Source organism: Thunnus thynnus, chromosome 5 (genome assembly GCF_963924715.1).
Source record: "Thunnus thynnus chromosome 5, fThuThy2.1, whole genome shotgun sequence".
Classification (NCBI taxonomy): domain Eukaryota; kingdom Metazoa; phylum Chordata; class Actinopteri; order Scombriformes; family Scombridae; genus Thunnus; species Thunnus thynnus.
The window spans coordinates 7,377,886-7,387,620 of NC_089521.1; the positions used below are offsets into that span (position 1 = coordinate 7,377,886).

Sequence of the window (9,735 nt, forward strand, 5' to 3'; positions counted from 1 at the left end):
GTGATTTTACTTTGTAGCTGTAGTTATTACATTATTTTTTTTATTTAACTTTGATATTATAGTGTTGAATATGTTATCTGTGTCATCGACACATCTAAATGTCGCCCAGACAGATCCTTTTGTACATCTGGCACAAAGGGATCTGTACAGTATGGAAGCTGTTTGTGTGCAAGCAATGTTAGCTGTGTGTTTTGTTAACTGTGTAACAAATGTGTAAGAGCCTGTGTATTCCTGGCAATCAACAACATTTAAATGTATATTGTGGAGTTTTCATTGTAGCCTAAACAAATATGGTTTTGTTTACGTTAAACATTTCTCACCAAAACGCATCGTGCGTATACTTAAGGTCTTATAATAATGATAAGTGCGTTTCCTACCCCATGTACATTTATAAACCCTTACCCATTCGTAATATTCTGCAACGATTTGTATTTTAAAGACTGACGTTCTCGTTTATTGGAGAATTATTGCCACCATTTGTCATCACCCTAATATGTCTATGGCCATGGCTATGACAAAATCATTCAAAACATTGCTCCACGGCTGAAAATGTTGCGAAAGAAGTACCTCCATGGAGTCCGTGAAGGCAACATAAGTATCTGTCACATTTCTCCCTCACAATCAGTCACGTAGCCAGAAAACCTTTTTTACTTTTCTGTCCTGTAAGAAATCTAGCATCATAATAGCCTCTAATGGGAAACATGTTATTTTCTGTGTGTTCGTGTGTAAAAAGAATATTTCTGGGTATAACTCTTAGTATACTTAGTAGGTATGTAATGCTTTTAAACCCCCCTGACACTCCCTCCCCCCTGTCCTTTGGCTGAACAAAGCAAAGGCACAATATGGAAACTTATCACCAAATACAGGCTGCAGGAAGGAAGTCATAACTTTTACATACCCGAATGAGTTAATATGTCATGAGTCATACACTAAACTGAATTTCATTTCATTTATTCTTGTGTAACCGGTCTAGCCTGACATTTAATTTTGCTACGAACTCTGCGTTGTGTTCTCTCAGGGGTTGTGTAAAACACAGCAATATCAATACAGTACCCTCACGTGACCGGGTTTCTACATGCACATCTTTGAAGGAGAGAGGGAGATATCTCCATATCCGTGCTCCGTCACCCAGGATCAGTATGAACTGCCGCAAAGGATGCTGCTCCACAGTCATCCTGCATCACCAGGCCCACGTTGTGTTTTGATACCACCTACTGGTGAAACATGCACCTCAGGCAAAATAGGAATAAACAGCATAAAACTGTGCCAAAACAACGTAACGAGAGAATTCACTTAAAAACACGTTAAGTGGAAAAAGTTAATTAATATCGTGAAAGTGTGAAATATAACGGGTGTAACAAACAGCAGGGAAAGAAAGAAACTCTAAGATTGTCCTCCTAACTGGCAGTTACACATTCACCAGCAGATGGCGCGCTTTATTCATTCCCTAGTACGCTTGAGATATTTAAACATTACGCAATACAACGAATAGTGCCTCTCAGCGGCGTCTATTCAGGTTAATGTGTTTAATAATGACATATAATAATACATTCTCTGTTTGCACCGAGGAGGTTATACAGAAGATATATCTTTCTTTTCGAACATCAACCTCCGCCCGGCGGCGCTACGCCAGAGTAAAAAACGTGCAGATCGGCGGCTTTTGATGACATCATCACTAGCGTATCACAACAAAAACAACAACAGAGCTCAGCTGTTCAGCAGCTAACTAGCCGGCCTAGTTACCAAATACTTGCTCTTTACAGCTTTTTAAAACTTCTGGATTTATATCAGGTTGCCACACCGCCTTTAGCACGCTCATATATACCGAAACCTACAACATTTTCAACAATATGTAGGAATTAATTAATGTGGATCTCCTTTGTCTCCTCTCTGTGCTAACTACTAGCAGGTTAGCTTTTTAACTAAGGACGGGAGGAAGCCTGTTCAAGCAAAAGGTAACGACACGATCTTATATCTCAAAAATAATGCTTCACAATCAGATCCTTTTTTCAAACTACGTATAAAAGTTTAAAGCCGTTAAATTCGCCCGTGAAGCAGGAATGAACCTATAAAGAAAACAGGAGAAGAAATAACGGTGCTACCAAAAGACTTCCAGTCATGTTATAACAATCTGACGTGTCACATAACTGTTATTATTATTATTATCATCATCATTATTATTATTAATACCGTAGTAAAAGTGATCACGTGTGTATTATATTACGTGCTGGTCAACGGAGGATTTTTGAAGTACCAACGTTACATCGAGGTTATTGCAAACAGGCTGATTGGTCAAATAATGGGAGACATTTAATATTAATCGGTGAGAGAAGGACCGACATTCCCATCCTACAGCGTTTCTATGCAGGACTTTAAAGGAGAATGCCACCAAATGTCAGAGTTCACATATACTATAATTGTGTATGTGGCCCAGACAGTTGAGTCAGAGTTTGTGAATTTACTAGAGATGAAATCCTTTGAACTGTAGCCATAGTATACATAGTTGAATTAATACGCCAATAAAGTTTAAGTTCAAGCTGAACCACAATTCAGTTCTCAACAATGTGAACATACAACGTACTGTATATAAGTGGTAATCTCCTTTTAGTGCTTGTAAGCGAGTTGTATTGTCTGCTGTAAAGTAAACTTCATACTAAACTAGAACAGTGTTTTTTATTCTGTTTCCTGGTCACATAAAGGGTTAGTTGACCAAAAGGCCAATGTCCTGAAATCTGGCATAGACCTTTAAAGTAATAATCATAATCAACCTTTATTTACACTCAGAAAGAACACCCTGAGGAACAAGAGCCCTCCTTTACAAGTATGCAGAGTTTACACAAGAAAAATAAAAAGGCCTACATCTGTATTAATTTCCTGTCTGTTTATTTTCTTCAAGCCTTCACCAGGATAGAGAGATTTATGGCAAAGCCAGACCACAAGACCTCCCGGTGGAGATTCTGACTTCCGCCAATGACCACCAACATTATATCCCCCTCTGTCATCATGTCACCGCGGAAGAGACCCCTGGTTCCTGTAAGCAGCCGGCGGAAAGCAGTGGATGACTACTTCCCTTTCAACTTCCTACCGGTGGAGTGCCAGCTGCATGTCTTGTCCTTTCTGAATGAGGTGGATAAATGTAGCTGCGCTCTGGTTTGCCTGAGCTGGAGCTGCCTCATCCGCTCATGGAAGCTGTGGCGGGTGGCCGACTATTCCCGTCGTGGCGTCTTCCACCTGGGTCAGGAGGGGCTGCTCGTTTCCAACCGCGAATTCGAGAGGTGGAAGTCCTGGGTGCACCATTACACGCACCACCTCATCTCCCGCCGGGCCAGCCTGCTGACGCTGAAGGCCAGCTTTGACCTGGGCGATCGCTGTAACAAGTGGGGCGAGCTGCTGAGCCACCTGCTGGATAACATCCACTGCAGGGACCTCAGCCACCTAGACCTCAACTGGACCTTCACTCTTCTAGAACCGCTGGACCTCAGGGTCCACTCCAGCTCCAGCTCCCACCAGGACAGCATTACCAAGATGGACCAGGTAACATGCTTGCATTGATTGTATTTACAATTAAAGTTGCACCAGATTCACATGCTGGTGGTGGCTTCTGATTGCAGCAAGCAGTAAAAAATCTGAACTTCAGCACACAGGAGTGGGAGGGGGGAGGGGGGGGCTTTTATGCTTTTATATGACAGTGACATTTGGGAGATAACAGGAAATGAGGAGAGAAAGAGTTGGGGAACAACATGCAGCAAAGGTCTGCTGCTGGAATCAAACCATTGTGACATTGTGGTTATGTGACATGAAATTGAAATTAAGAAATCATCAGAAGCAGCCTGCCTGAGGATCTGAGGCTGCGCTCTGGCAGCAACACAACAATATAACTGAAAACCATGAGGTGTTCTGAAGATAATTAGTAAAATCTTAAAATCTGTTGTAAAACTTATCGGTAAGCAGTGAAGGGAGGCTAAAAGTGATTATATTTTGTCTTTTAGTATTTATTTAAAGCTGAGCAGCTGCATTTTGTTCTTCAGTTGATAAAAACATTATTGAAGGACTTTAGTGTTCAATCATGGGGCATTCTTCTTCATCACAGCCTCTCTTTATAAATCCAGTTGATAAGAGAGATGTTTTATTACTTGGTGTTCCTAGTGTGCATCACCATATTTCTCAATTATTCTCTCTTCTATTCCACCATTGTGTGCATCACCCGAGCATCATGCTGTTAAACTGCAAAACTTGTCAAACTGATTAAAGCACTTTCTGAGGCATCAGTGATGTTTGAAACTTCAGACGTCATCACTCACGTTCAGTATTGGGCAAGCTACTTGGAAAGTGTAGTGAGCTAAACTACCAGTTACATTAAATGAAGCTCCACTACATTGAAGCTATCCCCCAGAGAAATGTAGCAAGCTAAGCTACAACATGGCAAAAATAGTTCGCTACATCAAAGCTACTTTTTTATTTTTTATTCTATTATTAGTAGTAGCAGGAATAGTAGTATATTTTATATGATTGGTAGTTTAAAAAGTGGTAATTTTATTAGGCCCACTCTGTACTAGTGGCTATATCTACATACATTTCAAGCAAATAATTTTGACTAACCACCATACTTTTGAGAGACTAGCATTTTTGTTGTATCCTCCGCTGGTCGATGTTAAAAACAACAAAAGTAATATTCCCATCTCTTCCCTCCTATATGTATTTGTTTATTTGTTTTAGTTTGTATAACAGGTATACAGGTCCGTGCATGGCGGTGGCGTCACTTATTGATCTTCAGCAGTTTTATATCAGTCCACAGCAGAAAGCTCAGTTGTGCCTGAGCTTCAGAAATGCTTGATGGGAAAATGTAGCTTGTGTGGATGCCACTGCACTACTTGATCAATAAAAGAGCTTCACTACTGAAAAGCTATTTTATCCAGAAAACAGCGACGCTACCACCACTCTACTGAGAAATAGTAGTAGTTAACCTAGTAACGCCGCTACTGCCCAACACGGCTCACATTGTATTCTGCAGTGAAACAGTGTTCTTCACAGCAGTGAAACAAGCTGTTTTCCCTGTTTTTCACTACTATTTTCCCTAGTTTTGCTACCTGTTGATTTAAAAATGCAATCAATTTACATCTCAGGAGAGTGTGACATTCTTTTGGCTTCCAAAGCAAGGCATGGCATAAAAGTTTGGGAGCCGCTGTTATAACATGTCCATACTGACATGTCACTTGTTAAACAGACAGATGTTTCACACACATGTTTCATCTGTTTGGTTTGATTTGACAGGTGACCAGTTTCCAGGAGCTGCTGACCAAACTCACACACAGTTGCCCACGCATCTCCAAGATGCGTTTACACTTCGACTGGTCAGATGTGTCCGTGTCGCTGCTCACCCAGTTCCAGCAGCTCCGAGTCCTCGAGCTCAAATATTTCTGGGTCTTCAAAGGAGTGACTCCCTCGACGCTGCAGACTCTCACCAAATCCCTGCCTAACCTGAAGTCTCTGACTCTGCACATCCTGGTGCCACTGAGGAACCTGGGCATCTCCTACACTCTGGAGTCTCTCTCTCTGGAGTTCCTGGACGTGTCGCCCAGTCGGGGCCTGGTCTTCTCCTGTCTGAAGCTGCCCGCCCTGCGAGAGCTACGAGCCAAGAAGATCGTCCGCGGCATCACACTGGACCGGCGGACCAGGCTCAGGATCCAGAGCCGGTGGCCCTGCCTGTACCACGTCCTCCGGGAGGGGACGCCAAAGCTCCAGGCCCTAAACAATGAGAGGCTCCTCCCCACGTGGAGAGAGGAGAGCTATGGCGAGCTGTCTGCCATCCTGGAACAGTCCTGTTACTGTGTCCAGCATCTAGACAGCTGGCTGTGGTAGTCAATGCTATGACTTACAATACATCAAGTGCATAATGGTCATTCACTGGTAGATTCCAGAAAATACACACCATTCTTGTCTCTGTCTGAATGAACTAATTATTTACGCAGAGGGATGCAATATAGTTGCAGATGAAAACTGAGACTTAGGTTGTTTCCAGCTCTTCCACAGAAAGCTGCTGTTATAGCTGGAAATACTTTACCAAAAGTTGACGAGACAATGACACACAGCCTTCTTCATTCTTCTATTCTGTTTTTTTTTTTTTTTTGTCCAGTATCTCCAAAAAGCAAAGGTGCTTCATGCTTACTGCACTGTGTTGTGTTGGCCTGGATTCATTTCCACTCAGTGCTGGAAACATGACGACATTTACCACAACTCCACCTGAGCCATGTGTGCACGGCCCATTTATTGTGAAAAGAAGACTAAATACAGTGAGTGGAATGGCTTCTCCAAGTTGTGGAGAGTTGTGCATTTTAAACTCAGCCTGAGTTTATTCCACAGAGAATAGTACATTGGAGGATTAGGACCACTGGTAAAAACAAATCTTTTTTGAGAATCAAGGCAAAATATTTTGATAATAAAAGTCATATTTGTGCAAGAAATAGTTGTAATATGTCAAGTATTTTAAAAAGCTGTACTGTTATGAGGCAAAAGTCATAATTTCAAGAAAAAAGGCATTACATTTTGTGAAAAGGTTGTAATTTTCAGGAAAAAGCTGTAATGTATCGAGAATAAAGTTCTGAAATATTTTGAGAGAAAAGTTGCAGCGTTAGGGGACAAAAGTGAACATTTCAAATTGTAATATGAGAAAAAGTTGTGGTCAAACTTGAAATATCACAGCTTTTTTCTCAAAATATTAATATACATGGACTTCATTCTCGCTATTAGGTTACTGAGAAGTTGAATACAGCTTTTTCCTAACAACAGTTATAGAAAACTGATTTGTACTGTACTGTAAATTCAACTATTGTTATTAATTTGGTCATTGATTGAATTCAATCGTATTTATCCTCAAACATCCAGTCATCCACTGTTTCCAATGGAAGGACCAGGCTGTATAGAAAATACAGGAATAGAGTCCTCTGCTAGAGAATTGCACAGTTGACAGATAAGATCAGGTGTGCACATGCTGTAAATATTTAAAAAATGGACTTAAATTGATCACATGCTCATAGAATACATATAATAAATTGTATCCTACACATTTGAACTATGTCATTTTAGTAATACAGAAAAAAATTTCAACAATCAGTGTGAGGTAAAGTCACTTATTGAACCAAAAATGGGTCAAGGACCAAATCCTGTAGAATACCAGATATCCTGAAAACCCAAACTGGTTCTGTATCCGCACTCTGACATGGCTGCTGAATACTTGACACATTCACAGGCAGCATTAAGCTGGTGTAATTCTTATTACAGCCTGTCAAGAATGCTGCACAACTTAACCAGAGTTCATTCCAGTGCTGGACCAATTTGCACCCAACATGTTTTTCTTGAAAGCCTTTTTTGGGTTGTTTCATTATTGATGTGTGTTGCATTAGTGGAATTGCATTGTGTGTGTTTCTCCCAAAAGCAGCGACAGCTAATGCAATGATTTTATGAGGTTTTAAAAGATTTAAACTTGCTGTCTTAAAATAAAGAAATGCATCAACCATTCCTGTTTGGAAAGGTTTTGCATATTTCCACTGCTGTCATGGGAGCTTGTTGTTGCTCAAAGCACCACAGCAAGTGAGTGACCAAAGTCCAGCTGTTTTCCATGTGTGGATTAAGTTTTGGATCATAGACTCCAGATAATGTATGTGAAATTTGTGAAATTTTATTTTCATTCCTTTTTACCAGGAGCCTCAACTGTTTGCCTCTGACAGCTGAGAAATAGAATCAGTGCTTCTGCAATTATCCTCCTAATCAGCAGAGGTCCTTATTGTCAAAGGTTTGGCCCTGAAGATTTCTCGTCTTACAGCGGAACCTTGTGTTTACAGCTGCACTAGTGTAACATTGTCCTCTAAATCAATGGCGTCTGATCATTTCACTCCAGGACATGTGTTGTATGAGTAGCAGATTTGTGCTTGAGGGTATTTATGCTCTTTGGAATATATCAAGTGTATGTGTGAGGTTTGGTGGAAATGATAAAACTTTGATTGTACAATATTTCACATGACTCTTTGTAAAGAATTATCCTTGATCTCAATTGTCATTCATAATATGTTGTGTGTGTGTTTGTGCGTGCTTGTGTGTGTGTGTGGGCATCAGCTTGAAGTTTCACTTCTTTAACAAGTGACAACTCCTCCAGCACCTACCTCCTGCTTTCTAATGAATAAATCCTTTCTGAAAACAGCACAAGGGCACTTCTGATCATGTGATCGGAAGTGAGCTGGAGGCCCTAACATTTGGACAGACATAACATCTGGTCTCTTCCACATTTAACTTTGTTGTAACATCTGGGGCCAGATGCATAAAACTCTGTGTAGATTCATGACTAAAACTTTGTGCACGCACAAACCCAGAAATATGCATACACATTTTTTTTCGTCAGATTTATGAAGCTGTGCGTACTCATGGTTCTGTTTTATAAATCTCAGTCATTGTGGAACTGGGCGCACATGCACAAGCCTCATTTCCACTCCCCCAGTTATCCATACATGGATGAAGACACACCCTGAACCACCCATTTTCATATCAGTTTACCACCTGCTCCACCAGTCTGAACACCTGTCAATGAAACAAACGGGAAAGACAAGTGCTTGCTCATGGGGGAATTGTTGGGTCTCTCTCTCTGTATATTAAAGAGTATGGTCTAGACCTGCTCCATGTGAAAAGTGCCCTGAGATGACTTTTGTTGTGATCAGGCGCTATATGAATAAAAATTGATATGAATGAAATTGAATTGAAAGAAGTACAGTTTGACAGATTGTGTTGCACCGGCAGGTTCTCCAACAGCAGAACAGCTGTCATTATACACAACCATTACACACAGCTGTGCAGCTCTTTATACCGTTCATGTCATTAATTCATTACATGGACTGTAAACCATCATCAGCAGTGATCTAAAAAATGTAATCAATGATGTAATCAGTTTATATTTCATCTCCAGCTTATCACATCGCCCTCAGATTGCTTCAGAAAAACATGTGTGCGCCTGGTCTGAAGAATGCATGAGATGCAATTCTCACCACCCACACAGTCTGCTTTTATAAATACCAGTTTATGTGTGGGAAATGGCGTGTGCATGGTTTTTGTGTGTACGCATCATTTATGCATCTGGCCTCTGGTCTATTCCATATTTTGCTTTCAGAGTCCAAGAGCACCAGAGATCTGTTTCTGGGTTTTTTATTTACATTGTTGCACATGTTAACTTTGACTGAGTTCATGGAATTCACTATAAAGTTTCTTCAAGTTGTGTGAAACCAAAAAGTGCTTTCACAAGTGTCAAAAACATCATTACATCCCTAACAGCACATTAATCAGAGATCATGTACAACGCGAAACAGGAATGCGGCCTCGCTGCCATGGTTTTCCTTTATTGTTGTGCCATCTTAGTGTTTCAATATGGTTGGTTCGTTTTGATCTCCTTGACCCTGCAACGAGAACATCTGTTCTCAGAATAAATAACCTTAGTCGCACCCAGCCCAGGCCCTCTTTTATACACTGTTACCATTTTGCCTATTTGTCTCCCTGTATTTCCTCTCCTGAGGTCAGGAATGTTTGTGCATATGTGTGTGTGTGTCTTGGTGGTCGTGGTTCCCTGAGGTTGGGGGCTTTCCAGCAAATTCAACGATTTCCCAAATCACCCTGTCCTCTATTCTCCTCCTCTTTTTTTCCTCCTCTCTTATCCAGCCCTCTCAGCACTCCCTTCATATGCTTTTCATTTGTTGGGAG

General features: G+C 40.9%; 1 protein-coding gene across 3 annotated transcripts; it reads left to right on the top strand.

Annotated features, from left to right (window-relative positions):
• The first annotated feature begins 1,656 nt into the window (after positions 1–1,656).
• Positions 1,657–8,041, top strand: si:dkey-12e7.1 (uncharacterized protein LOC557553 homolog). Of its 3 annotated transcripts, none has more exons than XM_067588947.1 (4): positions 1,657–1,791; positions 1,907–1,955; positions 2,897–3,534; positions 5,272–8,041. In XM_067588947.1, exons 3-4 carry the CDS (start codon positions 2,971–2,973, stop codon positions 5,857–5,859), a joined length of 1,152 nt encoding a protein of 383 aa, XP_067445048.1. In that variant the 5' UTR covers positions 1,657–1,791; positions 1,907–1,955; positions 2,897–2,970; the 3' UTR covers positions 5,860–8,041. The 3 variants fall into 3 exon arrangements, with proteins under 3 accessions (XP_067445048.1, XP_067445049.1, XP_067445047.1); XM_067588948.1 differs by having other exon boundaries at positions 1,910–1,955; XM_067588946.1 differs by having other exon boundaries at positions 1,657–1,955.
• The last annotated feature ends 1,694 nt before the right edge of the window (positions 8,042–9,735 follow it).

What these genes read in the sequence shown, in the direction of transcription:
- si:dkey-12e7.1 (XM_067588946.1), top strand. Translation starts at nt 2,971, where the DNA reads ATGACCACCAACATTATATCCCCCTCTGTCATCATGTCACCGCGGAAG. An exon ending in GCATTACCAAGATGGACCAG is followed by an intron (nt 3,535 to 5,271) that starts GTAACATGCTTG and finishes TTGATTTGACAG; the next exon opens with GTGACCAGTTTCCAGGAGCT.